This window comes from Bombina bombina, chromosome 2 (genome assembly GCF_027579735.1).
Source record: "Bombina bombina isolate aBomBom1 chromosome 2, aBomBom1.pri, whole genome shotgun sequence".
Lineage (NCBI taxonomy): Eukaryota > Metazoa > Chordata > Amphibia > Anura > Bombinatoridae > Bombina > Bombina bombina.
Window position 1 is genome coordinate 1,448,390,552 of NC_069500.1, and position 26,042 is coordinate 1,448,416,593.

The 26,042-nt window shown below is 42.6% G+C and overlaps 1 protein-coding gene across 1 annotated transcript in view; it reads right to left on the reverse strand.

Moving 5' to 3' along the window:
* Window positions 1-22,734: 22,734 nt before the first annotated feature.
* Window positions 22,735-26,042, reverse strand: part of LOXL3 (lysyl oxidase like 3) — a 427,846-nt gene continuing 424,538 nt past the window's right edge. The window contains exons 11-12 of the mRNA XM_053700379.1: window positions 23,548-23,663; window positions 22,735-22,748 (exon numbers count right to left, since the gene is read on the reverse strand). Coding sequence (XP_053556354.1) covers window positions 22,735-22,748; window positions 23,548-23,663 — 130 coding nt within the window. The remainder of the gene's footprint in view (window positions 22,749-23,547; window positions 23,664-26,042) is intronic.

Below are 26,042 nucleotides of genomic sequence, written 5' to 3' on the forward strand. Positions count from 1 at the left end.
CTGGCGTTGAGAGCTCGAGACGACCTGAAACCCTGCTTTCCAGCCCGTTGTTGTAGGCTGCTTGCCTGCCTAGGGCTTCCTGCACCCGGAGTATAGGTGCACAGCACGGATTGCCGGAACAAGCTGTGAGGCTCAGTTGCTGGAGCCAGACACGCAGCACTGCTGCTTTCTATTGTTGGCCACTTGCTGGGAGGTCCGCTGCCGGCAACGGATCAAGACGCTGTCTGTAAAGCCGCCTTTTTGATCTAGAGTTGCAGGGCGGGGAGCTGACAAGCCCAGTGGCCCGGTATTCGGATTAAGCGGAAGAATCAGCCTCCATGATTGCCCTGGTAGCAGGAGACTGAGCACCTGTATGAAATTCCAGCAACCACCCGGTAAAGATTCCTGGGAAACCACAGAGGGGACACCTGGAAAAAGTTTCTGCAGTGGTGTGTCATCCGATTTCTCTATCTTTCCTGGTGCTACCTGACTGGCAGATTGTAAGTAGAAACCCAGGTCCCTATAAATTGAGACTGTTGCTGAGAGGGAGAAGTAAGCTGAAATAAAGAGTGGAAGTAAAGGGAAAATAAAAGCCCTCAATATATATAGAGACGTTTTGCTGTACAAACCCCTAACCAAAAAAAATTCTTACTATAATTCAAAGTAAGGGAAGGGGAAAGGCAACGTTAAGAAAAGAGAAAACAACTCTAGAGAGAATCATCTTTAAAATTAGTTTCCTGCTGCGGTACACTGATTCTCTACCTAGCTCAGGCCTACAGTATTATTTGGGCCACTGGAAACTAAGCCGGTAGCTATACATTTTCACCCCTCTTGTCTATATTTGGCCGGAGTCTGGTAACAAGAGACATTTTCACCTTTGGAGCCCCCAGAGGGGTATATGTGTCTAGAATATTTCAACTAGGCTCTCCTCTTTCTTGGTTCACAGCTTAGAGGAGAAAAGGAAAGAAAAAGGAAAGGAGGAGAGAAAAGAAGGAAAAGAGGCAAAGGAAGGGAGGGGGCAAAGAAGAAAAAGGGGGCGCTTATTTTGTTCCTATAAATTTAAAGGACTATTTTGCTGCAACATTTTTCTGAGACTATAAGTGTTGAACTTTTTAAGATCATGTTTTTCTTTAAACAACTCTCAGAAATGTAAATACTAATCATTGTAATTGCATGCCTAACAATTTGTGGACACATTCCTCTAAAGCATTGATATAGTAAAGTCTGATATGGTCCTAGGGAGGACATGTAACTGGGTTGCAGAAAGTTGTTAACAGTTTGTCTATGTAAATTTTGCATACTGACTCACACACTACAACACCATTATTAGCTTTTTTACAATACTCAGCTGTAATAAATCAGCAAATAATCCAGAAACCATTCCCCTTGGTCCTAGATCTAAGTGGGGGCTGTTTGATTCGCCCTCAGTAGCACTTTTTATTATATCTCTGAGAGTATACTGTTAGATTATAACAGATAAAAGCAAAGGAGCTGACTGAGGGCTATGGCCCTATGATTGGGTTCTTTAAATTTTGCACACTAGCATAACTGAGTTACACTGTTTTGCTGACATGTTTGGTTAGGAAAATTCATGTTTCACTTTTTCCTTCTTATATTATTAAGGTCACTTTCACAATTGTAATTTACATGAAAAGGCGGAGATAAATCGCCTTTATTGCACTAACTATACTTGTCACTGTATTATTGGAACCTTTTTCTTTTTTGGTTCCCCTCTGTCACTTTTTTTTTTTTTCTTCTTTCTCACATACACTTGCACTGAAAGCACATGGACAAATATATCTCTAATATCAAAACAAACTCTCCAAGCATGCCTCCTAAACAGAAAGATAAGAAAGTACGCACTTCTGACGTGCACACAGATACTGCTAGTGAGTCAATACTGAATAAATTTGATACCCAACCATTAGTAACCCAGATGTCAGACCTTTTTTTGCCGCAATTTGAGTTGTTAAAAACTCAAATGACAAACATAATGTCAGAACTTAAGCAATTTTCCAATCGACTCATAGAGGTAGAAAATAGGGTATCGGCAAGTGAGGATATAATATATAAGCAAGAACAAGATATAGAGGAGAATACTAAAACGTTGAAAATGCTGCAAGCAAAAATATATGAACTAGAAGATCGCTCGCGGCGAAATAATCTTAAAATAATTGGTCTCCCCGACAACGGGGATTATTTAGATTTAATTCATTTCGCTAGTACTATGCTCCCCCTGGCTGTTGGAATTGCACAAAAAGATTTACCAATGCCAGTAGAAAGGGCACACAGACTGGGCCAAATTAGGGACTCCACTAGAGATAAGAATTATAACAGACCGGTGATGGTCAAATATCTTAACTATCAGGACAAGATGAATATCTTAAAATTTTACAGAAAAATGGATAATTTATATATTGGTCAAAGTAAAGTACTAATATTTCAAGATTACTCTAGTGAGACGGCTTTCAAAAGAAAAGAGCTAGCCCCATATTGCACCAAATTGATTAACGCTGGCCTTAAGGCCAGATTAGTTTATCCGGCAAAAATTGTAATTGATGAACAAGATGGTAAATGTATTCTGAATAATACGCTAGAAGCTAAGGAATTTTGTAAAAATAAAAAAGTAGTTTGACAGTATTCTAGGTATTGAATTACCAAATCACAATACATACATGAGTAGCATGACCTCTTTTCCCTTTTTTCGCAAAGTTTTTATTAATTTGTTGAGGCTAAAAATACTGAACTTTTTGTGTAAAGTTCATATCAGTAGCTGGTCCACAGTTCAGAGGGCCTGCGGGCTGCTGTGTGTTTTTTGTGTTTTTAGTATTATTATTATTTTCTGTTTTAACATCCTCCCCTTTTTTCCTTTTTTTTTTTTTTTTTTTTTTTTTCTCTCTTCCCTTCTCCCCCCCCCCTCCCTCCTTCTTCTCCTCTATTACCTATCTCCTCCAGTACTCCAATGGTGATTAGATATGCTTTAGTAGTTTTTCACTTGAATATATAATATAATGGTAGATAAACTTAAATACCTCTCTTGGAACATTGGTGGAGTAACAACTCCTAGCAAAAGGAAAATAATTATTAGGCAACTTGCTAGACATAAACCAGACGTCGTCTGGTTGCAGGAGACGCATCTAAAGAAAGTAGAGATGGAGAAATTTAGGTGTAAATGGATAGGAGAGGTTATTGCTTCAGATTGCCACAGGAGGAGGAGGGGCGTAGCTTTCCTTATCAATAAAAATTTACAATACAATATCCAGAACATTCAAATCGATCCACAGGACAGGTGGATAATTTTACATATAGAGATTGCTGGAGTTTTATATGTACTAGCCAATATTTATGGGCCTAATAATGTAGATCAGGTCTTCTGGGACAAAGTTACTATTAAACTATCTGCGGACTTAGACCAGAAGATCATAGTGGCAGGCGACTTTAACCTAACGGCTATGCCTGCTTTGGATAGATTCTCTCCTAAACAGTCTACCCCTTCGCCCCAAAAAAATCGTATATTTCGTCAGATCTGTAAAAATCTTAAGCTCCATGACATTTGGCGTATCCAACATCCCGATACTAAATCATATACGTGTGAGTCTAAATCTCACAGATCCTTCTCTCGGATAGATTTTTTTCTAATTTCCAGCTCTCTCCTTAAAATTAGAACTAAGGCTCAGATAAATGAGATTGTGATCACAGACCACGCTATAATTTCTCTGGAAATTGAACTTCGCTCCCCCTTGGCAGGAGTAACAAATAATTTCTACTTTCCGAAACAACTAATAAATAATACGCCATTTCAGCACTGGCTCCGACATAAATGGCAAGAATACAGTTCTGATAACTGTCTTTATTTAGACAAACCCGAAATTTTCTGGGAAGCCGCAAAGGCTTTTTTTAGAGGGCAGATTAAAGCCTATATGATTATAGCTAAAAAGAAGTATAAAGCACGCGAATTGCAACTAGCAAACACTGTTACGAACACTTATAGAAAATATGTGAATACTCCGCTAAAAAAACTATGGGATAAATATAATTTAGCTAGACAAGACAGGGATCTTTTTTTAAAATCCAAATTGTCCTATGAAGAAATGCGAATGAATGCCCTTTTCACCGGTCACTATGGTAAATCTACCAAATATCTTGCCAGGCTTGACAAAGTCAGAAAGAAGAATAATACGATCGAGCAGATTGTAGTTGGAGATAAGAACTATACTTCATTAGAAGATATCAAGAGTGTTTTTTTTAATTTCTATCAAAAAATCTATGCAGGGAAAACTATAGATGCAGAGGATAACGTGAGGTTCTGGAATAATATCAATTGTCCAGTAATCTCCTCTGAGGAGAATGAAATAGTAAACCTCCCTATAACAATAATCGAAGTCATTAAAGCTATAGAAGAATCCAAACTTGGTAAGGCTCCAGGTCCAGACCAGCTACCTGTTGAGTTCTACAGACTGCTCAAGCTTGAGATAGCCCCTATCTTGACCATGTTGTTCAATTAGTATTTCATTAAAAAAAGGCCATGTCTAGATTCTTCTCAGCGTCAGTCATCACTTTGCTACTTAAAAAAAATAAAGAGCCAACAGATCCGGGATCATATAGACCGATTTCTCTACTAAACGTAGATTATAAATTACTTACTAATATCATTGCGAACAGACTTAAAAACGTTTTACAGGGAATTATTCACACAGACCAATCAGGTTTTATGACAGGTAGATCCCCTACAAAAAATATCCGTAGAACATATATGATTCTTGAATACTTCTGGAACAAACTGCATAGGGACAAAGCAACCTGTAAACAGGACTTTGCTTTGGTGATGATTGACGCTGAGAAGGCCTTTGACTCTATTATATGGCAACATCTTTATAATTCTTTGTCTAACTTTGGCTTTTCCGGGAATATAATACACTTTGTCAAATCTATATATAATTTTCCTATTTCGTCCATTTTGATTAACGGTAGTCAAACGCCGTATTTCAAATTAGAAAAAGGGACACGACAGGGATGTCCTCTCTCTCCCCTCCTGTTTAACATTTCCATAGAACCCCTGGCAATTTATCTTAGACAGGAACTGTCTGGAATAAAGTTTGGATTGCAATCCTGTGTTCTTTCACTATATGCCGATGACCTGTTACTGTATTTTAAAAATACTAAAAGAAGCATACCTAAAGCACTAAAAATTTTAGAACAGTTTAGTCTAATTTCCGGTTACAAAGTGAATGCTCTCAAATCAGAGATATTATGGATTCACAAACACCAGGAGAGCTTTACGCAGCATAACTTCAGAGAAGTAGAAAGTTTTAGATATTTAGGGATACAATTGCATAAAGACCCTAAGCTATGGTATAAACTCAACTATACTGTATTTTTTCTAATATTACGTCTAAATTTCATCGCTGGAGTCTCTTTCCACTCTCAGCAACTGCTAAGATTATGCTCATTAAATCTATACTCTTTCCCCAATTACTATATATTATGAATAATTTGCCGTTATTTATTCCGGACAAGGACATTAAGTTATTCAATCGAGCCTGTGCGAATCTTATCTGGAATAAAGGTAGACATATGCTCTCTATTAGAAAGCTTTGCCAAGCTAAGGAGTTTGGAGGTCTAGCGCTTCCGGATATTAAGTCATACAATATAGCTATTCTCGCACGGTTTGGAGTAGATTGGTTACTTTCTTTTGATTATCTGACAAACAGTAAATCAGAGGAAAATCTTATAAAGCCCTTCTCCATTATAGTGGCTCTACACTGTCCTCATAAGCGACTTCCTGGAGAAATTAAAATATTGACTAGTATATATAATGTTGTTAAAGCCTGGCAACAATTCTGTTTTCGATTTAAGATTAACTTTCATTTATCCACCTTTCTCCCAATTAGAGGTAACCCGGAATTCCAGCCGGGACTTCAAAATGCAATATTCAGTGGGTGGGCCAGCAAGGGTTTAACCCTGATAGCACAGCTACTAGATGATGGCCTTGGGGTGCGCACCTTCGAGAGTATAGCCACGCAGTATAATCTCTCGAACAAATCCTTTTATGCCTATCTCCAGATACGGCACTTTATACAGGAAAAGTTACAATTGGGGCCCTGGCATGGGAAATATGATAGAGTTGGCGACTATATTAATCTATACAGGCAGGGGAATCATTCAATCTCGCTACTCTATAAAATCTTGCTTGCAAAACAGGGCCAGTTAATTTTGGATCTATGTCTAGTATACTGGACCAAATACTTTGATGGGATGGATGTTGAAACAATTAGTAGAAGTATTAAGTGGGTGAACAAGGCTCTCCTTCCCTCCTCCTGGAAAGAATCTCACTTAAAACTTCTTAATAATGCGTATATTTCACCAAAAAGGCTTATACGCTGGTCTTCAGAAACGCAAGGCCAGTGCTATAAATGCCATTTTCCTGCAGCAGATCTACTCCACTGTTTTTGGTTTTGTCCGAAAATAAATCAACTATGGTGTAAGGTAAATCACTGGTTAAATAAAAATACAAAGGAGAATCTAGTGCTTGACCCAAAGTTCATAGTATTCTTAGTATCGGATGTAGCATCTCATAATTTAGTGAACACTATTATCCTTATAGTTCGGAACTTAATTCTGAAGAACTGGAAAAATAATAAACCTCCTCTTTTTAGTATATTTTTAAATGCGGTTAAACACAGATTATGTTTGAGCAATACAATATATGTAGTACATGTGATAAACAAATACAAAGTTTCTTTAACAAATGGCTGAAAATCATAAAGTCATATCCTCTCTCCACACAATATATACTCACTAAATCATTCCATAAGTCTACATATTTCGAAGGCTTAATTTTACGTGATATCTTTCCAGTAGCATGGTATTAATAAGGGGAAGGAGTGGAGGGAGATGGTGGAGTGGAGGAGACATTTTTACTTTCCCCTTCTTTCCTGTTCCCCTTTTTTTTTTTTTTATTATTAGGATTTTGATAGAGAAATGATGTTAGTAATATTTCTTTTTTTTCTTTTTCTTTTTTTTCTCTTTTCTTCTCTTCTTCTTTTCGACCTCAAAGTAAGAGGCTTATAATTATGTTTAGTATTAGGGGTTAGTCCAGTATTGAAAAAGTTAAAATAAGAGAGATTGGGTATCAATCAAGTGAGAAAAGATCCGAGGTCTGAGCGGGTCAAGCATAGGCCGTAATTAACTGTATTAGTATGGAATTCACTGATTGACAACTTAATACCTGCTGTGAAGATATTCTGTATCATTATATTTAATTTTGAATCATATGCATGCATCTGTTAATATGTTGTAAACCTGAACTCTCTGTAATAAAAATATATTTAAAAAAAAAAAAAAAAAATGAAATCTAAATTTATGCTGGCTATTAACAAGATACCACAGTTAGAAGTCTTTCTAAGAATGGTGATGACAGATTTTCTGAAAATTAAAGAGAAAAAGGTCTGTAATTTGAGCAGAGATGAAAATAAAGCCCTATCTGAAATAAAATCATGGGATGATGTCATAGTGAAAGCATCTGATAAGGGTGGTAACGTTGTCATTTGGGATAAAGAGGAATATCTAGCAGAAGCATACAGACAACTGAATGATAAAAAATTCTATAAATATCTGTTCTCTAATCCTTCATCCCAATTTTTGAGTGAATATAATAATATGATTAAGGACGCCAAGGATAAAGGTGTTATTAGTCAGAAAAAATGGCAATTTCTACTGTGTAAAAATCCAAAAAGTAGCAACCTTATACTTATTACCAAAGGTTCATAAGAACAATAGTAAACCACCTGGGAGACCAATAGTCTCCAGTATTGGAAGCTTGTATGAACAAGCAAGCAGATTCCTAGACCTCTACCTTCGTGATATTGTACTTTCGCTTCCCTCCTTTACCAGAGACACCATGGATATCCTGAGTAAAATTAATGATATCTCATTGGAGGATAATGCATTACTGATAACATGTGACGTTGAGTCTCTATATACTTCTATCAAGCATGATAAGGGCTGCAATGCAGTCAAATACTTTCTAGATATGGAATCTAATGATAAAAGAGAACGAAAAGGGGTTCATTCTTAAACTATTACAGTTTGTATTGAAACACAATTTCTTTGTATTCAATGAAAGATTTTATTTACAAACTCAGGGGACCACAATGGGCTCTTCATGCGCACCTACATATGCTAATATTTACTTGGGTTGGTGGGAGAGAGAGATTGTTTTTGGAGAAGATCTATCCCACTATACAAAATATGTCAGCATGTGGTACAGGTATATAGATTACCTCTTTATTATTTGGACAGGAAGTACTACTCAATTAAAATAATTCATCAATATCATTAATAATAATGACCTTAACCTCAAACTTACTTACAATATTCGTGGACATCGAGTTGAGTTTCTGGACATTATGATATACAAGGATGAATCAAACAAACTCAAGACTGATCTTTTTAGAAAAGATACTGCCACCAATTCAATACTACAATATGACAGCTGTCATACAGTACAGACTAAAAGAGCAATTCCCACTGGTGAATTTCTTAGAATTCGTAGGAACTGCACAGATGATTCGGTTTTCTTCCAACGAGCAAAAGAACTTAAGATTCGTTTAAAGGAGAGGGGATATACTCGTCAAGTGATAAGACTTGCATTCCAGAGAGCTAAGAGAACATCAAGAGACTGTTTATTAATTACTAAAAGGAAGAAAAAAACTGATGCTGATGGTCTTGTAAGATCCATTACTACCTATAATGCGAAGCATCAGGTAATAAGTGGAATATTAAATAATCATATTGGTATTCTTAAATCCGATCAAGTTTTAGCTCAGTATATAGGTGATAAAATCAGCACTAGTTGGAGGAGGGCACCAACAATAGGAAATAAACTGGTATAAAGCCACTTCATAAGGAAGAAACCCAGCAATAAGAAAATATGTGGGACGTATACATGTGGATCATGCAGTTTTTGCAAGTATATTCACAATGAGAGGGAGTATATCACAGCTACAGGAACCAAGTACATGTATGGTTTTGCCAATTCTAAAACTAGGAATGTGGTATACTGCTTACTATGTGATTGTGGTAAAAGGTATGTGGGGATCACGACCCGAGAACTCCATACCAGACTAGGGGAACATATCAATAGTATCAAGAATTTTGCAACGGATATGGCAAATAAGAAAGCGCTAACTCCAGTTGCAAGACACTATTTGAGAAAGCATGGGACTAAGCCACTTTTAAAAGATTCTGTTCTGCAGGTTGTTAAACCTGGAATTAGGGGTGGAGATATCGAGTCTATGCTACTCCAATCTGAGTGTCGATGGATTTTCTGGTTAAACACATTGGCACCAAATGGCCTTAATGGACAGGTTGGATTTAGGTCTTTCTTATGAGATCCTTATTACTCATGAGTCAACATCTGATGTCAATAATGGAAGGGACCACAAGGATTCGTATGATGAGTGTGACTCATTTATAAGAATTGGCTTACGAATACATAACACTTCTGACCATCGAATGAATACAATATATTTAAGATATTCCATCAAGGATAGGAGAAAATGTATGTTCTTTTCTTGATTTATTAGTATTTGTGTTGCATTTCAATTGTTCCCACTTTTTTTGAATTTGAGTAACCTAGCAAGGTATTCCCCTTTTCCCTGAGTATATTAATATTTGGATGATGGATCACCAATATTAGTTTTGACACACGGTGTCGGTATTGTGTGCTATGTATAATATAGTTTTTCCTTGGATTATCATCAAATTGTATGTTATATACAATCTGATATGAATACATAGTAAAAATAGCTATGTATGAGAATAGGACTGAATGGAGATAACCCATTAATTATATGTGTGGTCCATACTATTATTTTCTATGGAATGGAGTAGCCTTATAGGAGCACTACTTAGGTGTTAAACTGTCCTTTTGACATTATATAAGTAGTAGTGACACTGAGGCATACTACAATTATAGGCACTCTTTTCTCCCACTCCCGTGATCAATTGACTAGCATACAGGATACAATTTGATGGACATATTTCTATATCAGTATTTCACCACGTAGTTACACCTATATTACTAAATAATTAATTAAGCATTAAGCTGACACACCGTATCTTAATCATGCAGGCGATACCTTTGATTTGATCAATCAGGTTCCCATGGATAAGATATGCAATCTTTTATGCTAACAATATTGATTAATTTATACATATATGACCTATAATTTTAATATTCATATATTGTAACAGTGGTGACACATAAATACATAAATCTGTCATAAGGATCTAACAATAGAACCAATCCAGAGTTCCGTAATCCCTGTGGTCAAATACTACACGCTTGCGTATAATGGTATTATGGAATAGGAATGAATATCTGTCCAATTTTGTAGCGATTCAAGTTTCACTGGTATTTATCAACATTGGGAGAATAATACTAATGCAAATTGGTTACCACATTTGATCTTTACTCAGGCAAGTTGTGCCTTGGATATATATGAAAATGTCATAATGTCACCTATAATTATGATCAGTATAACAACGATAAGAATTACCTATTATGATTTCTTCATGTAATAAACGGATGCTGTATCATCCTAGAAACACCCCGGTAATCTAATGGTTATGGTTATATCCACATCTTTTCATGCTCACAAGTATGTCTGTTATCGATAATTAATGTGGTGGTTTAAGAACGTGAACCAGTCTCCTCACCGGGTCATTATTCATTCATATATATTTTGGATACATGACATAAATACGTCGCTTTGCCATCGCAATCTAAAACTGAGAATGTATTAGAGAAATTGCCCTAATCTTGACCTCTTTGGTTGGTCACAAATGGACTCGCTAAATACTGAGTCTGTACATTGGTAAAACAAACTGACAGCTATGCTGTAATTATGGTCACGTCAACAAAATATGTGAGACCATGTGACGGTCTCCTAACCAATCATGTTAGTCGTTCTGTGATAGGTTCTTTGAGTGGGTGTGGATGCACACTCGCTGGTGATTGGCTACCTTACATAATAAAGACCGGGGAACACCGGGGATTCAGGTTAGCCTTTGACAAAGCCGTGCTAGCGGTGAAATGCGCATCAGGCGTATTGTGTTAGCCCTTGCCACCTTATAATTCTGTCTGAACCAGTCCCTTTACTGATTGATGTAGGCTTTGTCCTCCTTCTACTTTGTATTGCATTGACAGCCACACAGAGCTACTCTTACCTAGAGCTCCAGTATTGTATAGACTAGGACAATTTGTGATGGGGTCAATCCCCTTTTTTAGTTCGTTTCCTTATACAATCCGTGAGCTCTTTGTATAGGTATGCGTTGCACTGTGTGACTGTTCAGTATTAACTCGTTAATTTGTGGGACATTATTGGGGCTCTATGGCTGCTAACACATTATGTATCATATATACATAATTTTATTCTAAGTTTTAAACACATATTAGTTTGATATTCACACTTTGTGTTACATATATATATTTTTAACCTAAGAATTAGTAAAAGTTAAGTTTTATTACTCTCCCTACTCCGATCTCTTTCTGTCTTTAGACAGTAATTGGTCGCACAAGTTTCCGCAAGTAACCTGAAAGTTCTACACATTGCCAGAGCCTCATCTCGCACATAGTGCAGCAATGACACAATAAACAATATCATGTATAAACCACCCCCTGTTCAATAATGCCCCTTCCAGGAATATTAACCCTTGATTCTGTAAAGATAAAAAGGCACCACACTGTGACCCTGTCTTCTATGTTATCATTATTATAAAAAATGTAACGATTCTACCAGAATCTACGCTGTGGAACAGGAACACGACCCTTCAAGTGTGACAGGTTAGTAGTAGTAGTAGCCTCGCTCCTGACATGGACATGAGTGAAGAAAGCAGGCAGCGAACCTCGTCAACGCCGATTGCTTATGGAGCTGTTAATATTAGTCGGGATGTTTTCGCAAAAAAACTCTCCCTGTATCTCCGGACTCTAACTTTCATCCAGGCTCTCACTGAGAGGCTGACAGGACTACTTAAAAACTCCAGTCCTACTGCGAAGAGTACAACCCTCCATAAGAGACTACTCCGAAACACTGGCACTCCACTGCCATCCTCCTGTGACGAAAGGCAAAGAATGACTGGGGGATGAGGGAAGTGGGGGAGGTATTTAAGCCTTTGGCTGGGGTGTCTTTGCCTCCTCCTGGTGGCCAGGTTCTTAATCCCCAATAGTAATGAATGAAGCAGTGGACTCTCCTCCTATTTGGATGGAAATTATGCTTACCAGATAATTTCCTTTCCTTCTGTATGAGGAGAGTCCACGGCTTCATTCATTACTATTGAGAGTTAAGAACCTGGCCACCAGGAGGAGGCAAAGACACCCCAACCAAAGGCTTAAATACCTTCCTTGCTTCCCTCATCCCCCAGTCATTCTGCAAAGGGAACAAGGAACAGTAGGAGAAACATCAGGGTATAAAGGGTGCCAGAAGAATAAACAAAAATTTAGGTCCGCCCAAAGGAGAAAAACGGGCGGGGGTCGTGGACTCTCCTCATACAGAAGGAAAGGAAATGATCTGGTAAGCATAATTTATGTTTTCCTTATTAATTTGAGGAGAGTCCATGGCTTCATTCATTACTTGTGGGAAACATATACCCAAGCTCTAGAGGACACTGAATGAAAATGGGAGGGAAATAAGTGGCGGACCCTATTCTGAGGGCACCACAGCCTGCAAAACCCTTCTCCCAAAAGCTGCTTCAGCCGAAGCAAAAACGTCAAATTTGTAAAATTTTTAAAAATATGTAAGGAGGACCAGGTAGCCGCCCTACAAATCTGTCTCATAGATGCCTCATTCTTAAAGGCCCAAGATGAAGCCACAGCTCTAGTTGAATGATCCGTAATCTTCTGAGGAGGCTTATGTCTTGCTGTCTCATATGCTAAGCGAATAATACTCCTCAACCAAAAAGATAAGGAATTGGAAGAGGCTTTCTACCCTCTACGCTTCCCAGAATAGAGAACAAACAAGGAAGAAGTCTGTCTAAAATCCTTAAAGATAGATAGAATTTCAAAGCCCGAACCACATCCAAATTATGAAGTAACCATTCCTTCGAAGAAGAAGGATTAGGACACAAGGAAGGAACCACAATCTCCTGATTGATGTTACGATTAGAAACGACCTTAGGAAGAAAACCCAACCCAGTATGAAGAACAGCCTTATCAGCATGAAAGACTAGGTAAGGAGACTCACATTGCAAGGCCGCCATCTCAGAGACTGTCTTGGAAGCAAAAAAAACCTTCCAAGACAGTAATTTAATGTCAACTGAATGCATAGGCTCAAACGGAGCCCTCTGCAAAACTTTAAGAACTAGATTTAAGCTCTAAGGAGGAGCGGTAGCTCTAAATACAGGCCTGATTCTAGACAGAGCCTGAACAAAGGACTGCACATCAGGAAGCTCAGTTAGCCTCTTGTGCAATAACACAGATAGAGAAGAAATCTGTCCCTTTAGGGAACTAGCAGAAAGGTCCTTCTCCAAACCATCCTGGAGAAAGGAAAGAATCCTGGACACCTTGACCTTATGCCAGTGAAATCCACGCTCTTCCCACCAGAATAAGTAGGTCCTCCACACCTTATGATAGATGCGAGTAATGACCGGCTTTCTAGCTTGAATGAGATATCAATCACTCTCTCAGAAAAACCTCTCTTGGCTAGGACTAAGCGTTCAATCACCACGCAGTCAACCTCAGAGAATCTAGATTCTGACAAACAAAAGGACCCTGTTCCAGCAGATCCCTGTGACAAGGTAACCTCCATGGAGGAGATGAGGACATCCCCACCAGGTCCGCGAACCACATCCTTCGCGGCCATGATGGAGTAATTAGAATTGCCGAAGCTTGATCCTGCTTGATGCGGGCCACTACATGAGGGAGAAGTGGTAACGGTGGAAAAATGTAAACTAGACTGAACCTCCAAGGCACTGCTAATGCATCTATCAGCTCTGCCTGAGGATCCCTGGACCGCGACCCGTATCTGGGTAGCTTGGTATTTAGTCGGGATACAATGAGATCTATCTCCAGCGTCCCCCATCTGTTGCCAATCTATGCAAACACCTCGGGATAGAGAGACCATTCCCCCAGATCAAACGATTGTCTGCTGAGAAAATTTACTTCCCAGTTGTCCACACCCGGAATGTGGATCGCTGACAACGAGCAGCTGTGGGCCTCCGCCCATTCCAGAATCTGACATACCTCCCTCATTGCTAGGGAGCTCCTCGTAATTTTGCAACGTCTCTGGTCTGTAAGAAATATCCTCATGGATATGGAATCTATTATCGTAGCCAGGAATTCCACCCTGATACTGGGAACCAGAGAACTTTTTTCTAAGCTTATCTTCCATCCATGAGATCGAAGAAGAAGTAGAAGAGCTTTTGAATGGTCCTCTGCTAGCCAACAGGATGGAGCATGAACTAGGATGTCGTCCAAGTATGGCACTATTGCTATACCTCTGGTTCTCGCCACCACGAGCAGAGCCCCCAGAACCTTCGTAAAGAATCTTGGGGCTGTAGCTAGACCAAATGGAAGTGCAATAAACGAAGTGCTGGTCCAGAAACGCGAATCTTAAGAACTTGAAGTGATCCTCGTGAATTGAAACATGAAGGTAAGCATCCTTCAAGTCTATTGTAGTCATGAACTGTTCCTCTTGAACTAAGGGCAGAATAGACCTTATTGTCTCCATTTTGAATGACGGGACCGACAGGAACTTGTTTAAGCACTTTAGGTCCAGAATCGGGCAAAACGTACCCTCCTTCTTTGGGACCACAAAAAGGTTTGAGTAGTATCATCTGCAAGAGGTACCGGCACAATTACTCCCAGGGAGGAGAGATCCCTCACGCACCCTAGAAAAGCTTCCTGTTTTTCTGGTCTTGAAGACAGGTTTGATAAGAGGAATCTGCCCCTGTGTGGATGAGATTTAAAACCTATCCTGTATCTCTGAGCGCTGACCTCCAGAACCCAAGGGTCTTTCATATCCCCAAGCCAAGCCTCCACAAAGAGAGAAATTCTGCCCCCAACACGATCAAGTGATGGATCGGGGACCGCCCCTTCATGCCGATTTTGCTTCAGAGGGCTTCTTGTTCTGCTTGGGTTTATTCCAAGACTGAGACAGTTTCCAAGTTCCCTTAGACTGTTCAGGCTTTGCAGAGGACTGCTGGCATTGGGACTTATCCGAACAAAAGGGAATGAAAATTAGGACCCTGTCCTTTAGTTTATTCTTCTTATCCTGCAGTAGAAAGGCACCTTTTGCCCCCCGTGATCGTGGATATGATTGAGTCCAGGCCTGGACCAAAAAGAATCTTCCCTTTAAATGGAAGGGAAAGTAATCTAGACTTTGAAGTCATGTCCGCAGACCAAGACTTCAGCCAGAATGCCCTACGGGCTAGAACAGAAAAACCTGATGTCTTGGCATTCAGGCGAATAATTTGCATATTTGCATCACAGATAAAATAATTAGCCACCCTCAAGGCCTTAATTCTTTCCAGGATCTTGTCAAGGGGACCTTCCACCTTGATTATCTCCGATAAAGAGTCGCACCAATAGGTAGCGGCTCCAGCTACTGCAGCAACCGCTGACGGTTTAAATAAATACCCTGTGTGCTGAAACATCTTTCTTAAAGTTTCTAGCTTCTTATCCATGGGCTCCTTAAACAACGAACTATCCTCAAGTGGGATAGTAGTGCGCTTAGCAAGCATGGAAATAGCACCACAAACTATCCTCAAGCGGGATAGTAGTGCGCTTAGCAAGCGTGGAGAAAGCGCCATCCACATTAGGAACGGAACCCCACAACTCCAATTGAGAGTCCGGAACCGGGAACAATTTCTTAAAGGAAGAAGAAGGGGAAAAAAGAAGACCCAAGTCTCTCCCATTTATTCCTAATAATATTCGCCATCTTTACGGGAACCGGGAAAGTCTGTGGCACCACCCTGTCCTCATAGACCTTATCAAGTTTAGGAATAGAAGGTTCCTTGGGTAATTTAGGTTCTGGAACCTCTAAAGTAGGCAAAACTTCCTTTAACAGAAAGCGTAAGTGTTCAATCCTAAATCTAAAGTATGGTTCCTCCGCAGCCGGAGGTTTAAAGACAGCAGATTCCTGCCCACAAAGAGCATCCTCTAAAGTATCAGAGACATCCTCATCAGAGGATAATATTGAATCAGATAAATCCAACAAGTTGGTAGATGAACCCTGGGAAGAATAGCAATATTTGACTTTTTGCTTGCGCTTAGCAGGGCGAGGTAAAGCACTGAAGGCCGCAGACACTGCCGTTTGTAGTTGTTCAGTAAAGACTGGCGGTAAGAGGGCCCCTCCAGAAGGAGGATTAGCAATGCAATGGGAAGCTGCATGTGTAGTAGGAGATGACTGCAGGGAACACACCACATGGGACGAAGACCCCTCAGAGGTGAACGGCTCAGTGGTACTAAACATCTGGGTTTTCTTAGATATAAGTACTTTATCAAGGCATGTGGAACATAATTGAGCAGGCGGGTATACTGTAGCCTCCTCACAATAAAAACAGGTATTAGACTTAGGTACAGAGGGAGTACCCTCTAACGTATCAGAGTCCTCCATAGCTTGTGCTTTTAAGATAGACTATAGAAAAAAGATAAATGACACCTTTATACCCCCAATGGCCGGGGCACTCACCACCTATAACCCAAACCCCACAGAGAAACTGTTTCATCTCCTGTAAACCGCACGGTCAGGAAAGAGGAAATCAATGTGACCACACCCGGTCACGTGGTGTGCCATGCAGGATCGCCCCTGCTCCTGGAAGAAGTGCGCCAAACCTAACAAGCCGCGCAGCTATCCAAAACGAAAGTAAAACCTGAATGTTCCAACATCTGCCTGAGCCTCATCTCCCACATGTCGCAGCATAAAACATAATAAAGCAAATTATGCGTAAATCCCCCCTGTTCAATAATCCCCTTCCAGAGATATTAACCCTTGATTCCATACAGATAAAAGGGGTCACACTGTGACCCTGTCTTCTTGCGTTATCATATGAATATAAAATGAAACGATCTTACTGGAATCATCGCCGTGGAACAGACACACAGCCTCTCAAGTTTGACAGTCTTGTAGCATCGCTCCTGGCATGGACTTGAGTGATAGAAGCAGGCAGTGAAACTCGTCAACACTGATTGCTTAGGAGCTGTTAATACAAGCCTGGATGGTTTCGCAGAAAGACTCTCCCTGCATCTCCAGACCCTAACATTCGTCAATGCTCTTACTGAGAGTCTGACAGGACTACTTAAAACCCCAGTCCCATACCAAAGAGTACTACCCTCCATAAGAGACTACTCCGAATCTTCCGACACTTCTATGCCATCCTCCTGTGACGAAAGGCAAAGAATAGTGGCCAGGTTCTATATTCCCACAAGTAATGAATGAAGCCGTGGACTCTCCTCATATTAAGAAGGATATAGTGTTTGTGATGCGTGAGGGTGGCAGTTTAGGGGTTAATAGGTTAGTGTACTTTGTAACACTTTAGTTATGAGTTTGTGAAACATTTTTGATACACAAAATCCATAACTACTGCTCTCAGATGTCGGTATGGATTGTGTCGGTATAGACTGTAACGCAAGCTTTTTAGCCTGAATGCACAACTTGTAATACAGGCGCTATTAAAATACCACACAAAAACTTCATTTTTTGAGTCCGGAATGGACTTTGCGTTACAGCTATACTGACAGGACTCGTAATATGCGTTCCTGGCCATCCCATTACACATTGTTACATTTGCATGTACTGATAACACATTGCTACATTCGTGCAAACTGATTACACATTGCTACATTCGTGTGAACCAGTGGCGTATTTAGGTTTTGTGCTGCCCTAGGCAATCAAAATTCTGCTGCCCCCCCCAACCCCCCACCCCCTTTGTTTTTAGGCTGTTTTTCAGCCACAATAATTTTTGGTCATGGTATAATGTGACTTTTTTAAGATTAGGACACAAGGAAGGAACAATTATTTCTAATGTTGTTAAAGTTCACAACTTTTTCACATTCACACACATATGTACGCACACACACAGAAACATACATTCACACATTTACACACACACAAAAAACATACATTCACACTGTCACATTAACACACACACACACATTTACACACACATACACACACACACACAAACATACATTCACACATTTACACACACACAAAAACTTTATTACTGCTCTGATTTCGGTGGGCAATAAACTAATGATAATGCAGTGTGAATATGTTTTCCCATGTGTGGCAAACCTAGCCACTTCTGGACTATAACGTAAGAAAGGTTGTCTGTGACAGACCCTTCGGTCAGGACTGAAAGTGTTAACTTTATTTTCTAACCACAAGTGGCTGGCTCCAGCTACAATCTAATTAATGCTTAGCATTCTATTGTCTGATCACCCCCAGAGAGAAACGCCTAAGTGATAAGGAGAGTCAAGAGTGTCCTGTGGTTGAAGTGTTTAAGTAATATAATCCTATTGTATCATGTCAAGGGCGCTTCTCCCTTTTATCTAATGTACAACATTCTTTCCACCCCCATCTGGGGGGGGGGGGGTCAAAAACCTGTATAAATCTGTATGCTGCCTTCAAATAAAGTGTTATTCTGTTTAAAACCTGAAAACTGGCTGGGTTGTGAACTGCTGATTCCCTATGCAGGACATTGTTCCCTGGTGTTAACCCTTGGTATCCGGTTGGTACCGTTACAATTGGTGGCAAGCGACGGAATGAACCTTATCGCCCAGAAGAGCAACTACACAAGCCAGTAACCTCAGGAAGAGGGGGATTACTACAATACTGACTAAGATGGAAGGAGTACCAGGGACCGAAGTGAATGGAGATGGATTATTCTAAGCTAAAGAGACAAACGTAAAAGGAACTGCTAGAAGCCAGGGGAAAGATAGGCAGCAGCAAACCCAAGGCTATATTAATTGCTGAGCTGATGGAGGGAGACAGAGCTCGCAGTGCTACGCCTCCAGCAGCCATGGAGGAGACCCTATACCAGAGGGAAATGAGGACCAGGCTGGAATTTTTACCCCAACCTGTACCACGGGATATGCTATCCGTGGTAATGGCAGATGTGCAGGAGTACGTGATGGCACACAGTCCGCGGAATGCATCCTCCCGAGCAGAATCCATTTTGGACGCACTCAGCAACCCAGTAAGACCCAAAATCCCATACCATGCATTTAAAATGTTTTGTGAGGAGAAGGATGAGATTGATGGGTATTTACAGGATTTTGAGAGACTGTGCGAGTTACATGATTTGGAGCAGTCCGTATGGGTGACGGTGCTAGCAGGCAAGCTAGCCGGTAGGGCAGCGGAAGCGTATCACGCTGTACCCAGGGAGGACAGCAAGGATTACGCTAAAGTGAAGAGAGCGATCTTGGAAAGATATGCCATTACCTCAGAGGCATACCGGCGCAAGTTTAGAGGCCTGCGCAAGCCAGAAAGAGATTCCCATGCAGAGTGGGCCCACAAGCTGGATCAAGCATCTCAGGGGTGGATACAGGCCAGCCAAGCTACCACCATGGAAGAATTGCGACAACTGATGCTGTTGGAGCAATTCTTTAACGGCTTGTCCCCAGAAGCCCAAGAATGGGTGAGAGATCGAAAACCCCTCACCTTAACCGAAGCAGCCAGATTAGCAGACCAGCATTTTGATGCCAGGAGGCACCATGGACTACAGCCTAACAACGGACGGGCTAATATACAATGCCACACCTGCAAGCAGTGGGGACATATGGCACGTGAGTGCACCCAAAATCGGAGCAGACAAGCTTGGAACCAGGTCAGACAGAACCTGGCCCCAAGGGCGGCTGCTCACCATTACCAAACGGAGCCAGCCGCTCATGAGGTGTTGAGCACCCAAGCCGAGGAACCCCTGGGAATTCTGCATGAGGTGATGTCGGTCCAGGGACTTCGGGATTCGGGAGCTACTTTAACCCTGATAGCTCCCCATTTGGTGCCGGATACAGCACCCACTGGCGGATCCGTGGCAGTACGAGGGGCAGGGGGAGCAGTATACCGATTGCCCACTGCTAGAGTGGAGTACAGACCCCCAGTCACCCCAGCAGCTGCCAGTTACCAACCCCCGGCGCACCGCTATACCACACGGCCTCCGGCCACGAACTACCCTCAGAGAGCCCGGTTCAATTCGCGGGGCTACTCACAACCTATTCGGTGCTTTGGATGTAAGCAACTAGGGCACAAAAGACCAGAGTGTCCCCTAAATGCAGCGAATCAAGCACAGTCCTGGAGAAGACCCGCTGGCGGAATCCCACATAATCCTCAGCCTGTGGCCCGCTACGTAGAGGCGCCAGAATGCTGGGGCAGCCTACATGAAGCAGACCCCGTGCAAGCTGCCCACCGGAATAACCGGCAACGGGTTAAAGTGAATGGGAAGGAGGTCAGTTGTCTACGGGATACTGGTGCTACCATGACCTTGCTTCAAGAGAACTTGGTGCCTGAGAAACAGCACACTGGAGACACTGTGGCTGTGAGGGTAGCAGGGGGCACTGTGTTCCGCCTACCTGTTGCCAGGGTACATTTGGATTGGGGAGTGGGCGCTAGACTTGTGAATGTGGGGGTCAAGAAGGACTTACCTGCTGATGTTCTCCTTGGAAATGACTTGGCCCCCCTTGTTTCTGCCTATGCTCCCATGGATCCCGCTAATGTTAACCCTGTGACTACCCAAGCCCAGTCCCTCCGGGAAGAGACGCTTCCATGTTTGGGGTGGGGGCAGTACTGAGCCAAGTTGGAGCAGATGGCGGAGAACACCCCGTAGCTTACTTGAGCCGAAAGTTGTTGCCCCGGACATCCCCAAGCCGATCCGTTGGGATCAGACTGTGTATGCCGGCTTGGTTCTGGGGGAGCATTGTGGCAAACCTAGCCACTTCTGGACTATAACGTAAGAAAGGTTGTCTGTGACAGACCCTTCGGTCAGGACTGAAAGTGTTAACTTTATTTTCTAACCACAAGTGGCTGGCTCCAGCTACAATCTAATTAATGCTTAGCATTCTATTGTTTGATCACCCCCAGAGAGAAACGCCTAAGTGATAAGGAGAGTCAAGAGTGTCCTGTGGTTGAAGTGTTTAAGTAATATAATCCTATTGTATCATGTCAAGGGCGCTTCTCCCTTTTATCTAATGTACAACATTCTTTCCACCCCCATCTGGGGGGGGGGGTCAAAAACCTGTATAAATCTGTATGCTGCCTTCAAATAAAGTGTTATTCTGTTTAAAACCTGAAAACTGGCTGGGTTGTGAACTGCTGATTCCCTATGCAGGACATTGTTCCCTGGTGTTAACCCTTGGTATCCGGTTGGTACCGTTACACCATGCATGCAAGCATAACAGGCAGGGATAAGGTTAAAATCTGTGCAGACTACAAATCAGTCACAGACAGTACAAGTGTAGGAGCAGACTCCCGAGATATAGATTTGATTTATTACCTGGGGAAGGCTGAGAGCAGAATAAGACAATCTGCAGAGACAGATCCTCAGAACGGCTGTTTACTTGGAGTTGTCCTGCTGACATATTATTTTAAAAAATATGTTTTTCTTACCAGCCTCACTGTGTGCCTGCTGCTGCCTCTCTGATAGCTCTCTTCCCGCGCGTTTAGATACATAGGAAGCTGGGAGGAAGTGATGAGGGAGCACAGGAGGTCAGTGTCTTGTTCTCACTCATTCACTTCCTACCAGCCAGCAGTTTTCCATAACAAGTTAAATATGTATTTTTTTTTTTTAAAGTAATAATCTTCCATTTTATATGTTTGGACCTCTTATTGTGCTGTTAACATTTGCCCATTGCACACAGCACTCCCATGTTTCATGAAACAAAATTTGAGAATATATCTGACATTTATATTTAACCCGTCCCACATACATTTTCTCTTTTAATATGAAATATTTACTAGTGTTACAACAGTACCAAGATTCTTCATGTCTGCGCCCCCATCTTAAAACCAGCTAAAACACAAGTTCAATGTCTGGAGGAACAATATCTGCCTTCTCTCCTGGGGTCATAATCCTAATCTTCAGACTGAGACAAGCAGTAATGAACAGCTTCTGGCAACAGTCTCAGTACAGCACTCCCAACCAAATGTCGGCACAGCTCAGTTACACTGCCTCCTCTCAGCAATACTATGAGTACAACCAAAGCTCCAGCCACTCTACACCACAACGATATGATGCTGCTGCCCCTGTCCCTGCCCCGCGAAATAGGTCACAAGTCAGTTCTCACCCTTATAGAAGTGAGACTCTCACTTGAATCACTTCTATAAGGGTGAGAACTGAGTGACCTGCTATTTCGCCGGGCAGGGACAGGGGCAGCAGCATCATATCAGCATCATTATAGCAGAGAATCGTGGTATCAGGGGAGCTCAGAGGAGCGTTATTATAATGACCCTCCGGCCGCTCACATCTTAATCGCATTATGATTATTGCAGTTATGATTATAAGGTGACCGTGAGGAAAAGGACCGCGACCTATGCAATCTCTGGGTAGGGAGTACTCAGGAGATTTCACGTCAGCTCAGCAGTAGTGCACAGAATAGATCTGAGAGATCTCGGAAGCCCCTGTTCAGGATCCATAGCGCAGCCAGCAGCACCTGTCTCTCCTGCATATAGCGACTGTAAGTGGATACTCAGTATCACAGCCGCTGTATGCAAGACAGTATGAGTATGTATGTCATTGTCTCCTGAGTCCTAATCGTGCTCAATAAGCAGTAACTGTTAAACACAAACAGCGGCATGAAAGACACACATACTAATAAAAAAATTATAGCGCCACACATTTTTTTTCTTCTTCCAAGTTGTTTGTCTGACAGACTGCAAAGTGCATAGTGCTAAAAATGTTGCCCCTCCCAAGCTGCCGCCCTAGGTCCATGCCTTGTTTGCCTAGGCAGTAATACGCCCCTGGTGTGAACTGATTACACATTGCTACATTTGTGTGAACTGATTACACATTGTTACATTCGTGTGAACTGATTACACATTGTTACATTCGTGCAAACTGATTACACATTGTTACATTCGTGCAAACTGATTACACATTGTTACATTCGTGTGAACTATTTACACATTGTTACATTCGTGCAAACTGATTACACATTGTTACATTCGTGTGAACTGATTACACATTGTTACATTCGTGTGAACTGATTACACATTGTTACATTCGTGTGAACTGATTACACATTGTTACATTCGGGTGAACTGATTACACATTGTTACATTCGTGTGAACTGATTACACATTGCTACATTTGTGCAAACTGATTACACATTGTTACATTTGTGTGAACTGATTACACATTGTTACATTTGTGTGAACTAATTACACATTGTTACATTTGTGCAAACTGATTACACATTGTTACATTCGTGTGCAAACTGATTACACATTGTTACATTCGTGTGCAAACTGATTACACATTGTTACATTTGTGTGAACTGATTACACATTGTTACATTCGTGTGAACTGAATAAGCGCTTACACCTATCTCCTATCAAGCTGTGTAATACTTACGTTCCTGGCACTCCGTGTCCTCTAAACAAAAGCTGGCTTTATGTCCCTCAGCTACTTTAGTCCCATTGGTTGTAAGGAGGTCGTAGTGTGTGAAGATATCCATGCTGTGATAATGCCTATTAGAGACGAACATGTACACACACACAAAGGTATAAAGAGGAAAAGAGAGTTAGTACAATTATATAACAACCTGTCATGTTCACAATCCATACTGTCATATACTATAGGCTCCATCTGTCACTGTCACCTGCAGGGGAGGGACAGACCCCATATCCTATAGCTCCCTCCTGTCTGTGTCACTGTGTCACCTGCAGGGGAGGAACAGACCCCATGTCCTATAGCTCCCTCCTCTCTGTGTCACTGTGTCACCTGCAGGGGAGGAACAGACCCCATGTCCTATAGCTCCCTCCTGTCTGTGTCACTGTGTCACCTGCAGGGGAGGGACAGACCCCATGTCCTATAGCTCCCTCCTGTCTGTGTTACTGTGTCACCTGCAGGGGAGGAACAGACCCCATGTCATATAGCTCCCTTCTGTCTGTGTCACTGTGTCACCTGCAGGGGAGGGACAGACCCCATGTCTTATAGCTCCCTCCTGTCTGTGTCACCTGCAGGGGAGGGACAGACCCCATGTCCTATAGCTCCCTCCTGTCTGTGTTACTGTGTTACCTGCAGGGGAGGGACAGACCCCATGTCCTATAGCTCCCTCCTGTCTGTGTCACCTGCAGGGGAGGAACAGACCCCATGTCCTATAGCTCCCTCCTGTCTGTGTCACTTGCAGGGGAGGGAAGGCCCCATGTCCTATAGCTCCCTCCTCTCTGTGTCACTGTGTTACCTGCAGGGGAGGAACAGACCCCATGTCCTATAGCTCCCTCCTGTCTGTGTCACCTGTAGGGGAGGAACAGACCCCGTGTCCTATAGCTCCCTCCTGTCTGTGTCACTGTGTCACCTGCAGGGGAGGGAAGGCCCCATGTCCTATAGCTCCCTCCTCTCTGTGTCACTGTGTTACCTGCAGGGGAGGAACAGACCCCATGTCCTATAGCTCCCTCCTGTCTGTGTCACCTGTAGGGGAGGAACAGACCCCATGTCCTATAGCTTCCTCCTGTCTGTGTCACCTGCAGGGGAGTGACAGACCCCACGTCCTATAGCTCCCTCCTCTCTGTGTTACTGTGTCACCTGCAGGGGAGGGACAGACCCCATGTCCTATAGCTCCCTCCTGTCTGTGTCACTGTGTCACCTGCAGGGGAGGGATATACCCCATGTCCTATAGCTCCCTCCTGTCTGTGTCACTGTGTCACCTGCAGGGGAGGGACAGACCCCATGTCCTATAGCTCCCTCCTGTCTGTCACTGTGTCACCTGCAGGGGAGGGACAGACCCCATGTCCTATAGCTCCCTCCTGTCTGTGTTACTGTGTCACCTGCAGGGGAGGGACAGACCCCATGTCCTATAGCTCCCTCCTGTCTGTGTCACTGTGTCACCTGCAGGGGAGGGACAGATCCCATGTCCTATAGCTCCCTCCTGTCTGTGTCACTGTGTCACCTGCAGGGGAGGGACAGACCCCATGTCCTATAGCTCCCTCCTGTCTGTCACTGTGTCACCTGCAGGGGAGGGACAGACCCCATGTCCTATAGCTCCCTCCTGTCTGTGTCACTGTGTCACCTGCAGGGGAGGGATATACCCCATGTCCTATAGCTCCCTCCTGTCTGTGTCACTGTGTCACCTGCAGGGGAGGGACAGACCCCATGTCCTATAGCTCCCTCCTCTCTGTGTTACTGTGTCGCTTGCAGGGGAGGGACAGACCCCATGTCCTATAGCTCCCTCCTCTCTGTGTTACTGTGTCACCTGCAGGGGAGGGACAGACCCCATGTCCTATAGCTCCGTCCTGTCTGTGTCACTGTGTCACCTGCAGGGGAGGGACAGACCCCACGTCCCATAGCTCCCTCCTCTCTGTTACTGTGTCACTCTGCAGGGGAGGGACAGACCCCATGTGCCATAGCTCCCTCCTCTCTGTGTTACTGTGTCACTCTGCAGGGGAGGGACAGACCCCATGTCCTATAGCTCCCTCCTCTCTGTGTTACTGTGTCGCTCTGCAGGGGAGGGACAGACCCCATATACCATAGCTCCCTCCTCTCTGTGTTACTGTGTCACTATGCAGGGGAGGGACAGACTCCATGTCCCATAGCTCCCTCCTGTCTGTGTCACTCTGCAGGGGAGGGACAGACCCCATATCCCATAGCTCCCTCCTGTCTGTGTTACTGTGCCACTCTGGAGGGGAGGGACAGACCCCATGTCCTATAGCTCCCTTCTCTCTGTGTTACTGTGTCACTCTGCAGGGGAGGGACAGACCCCATGTCCTATAGCTCCCTCCTCTCTGTGTTACTGTGTCACCTGCAGGGGAGGGACAGACCCCATGTCCTATAGCTCCCTCCTCTCTATGTTACTGTGTCACCTGCAGGGGAGAGACAGACCCCATGTCCTATAGCTCCCTCCTGTCTGT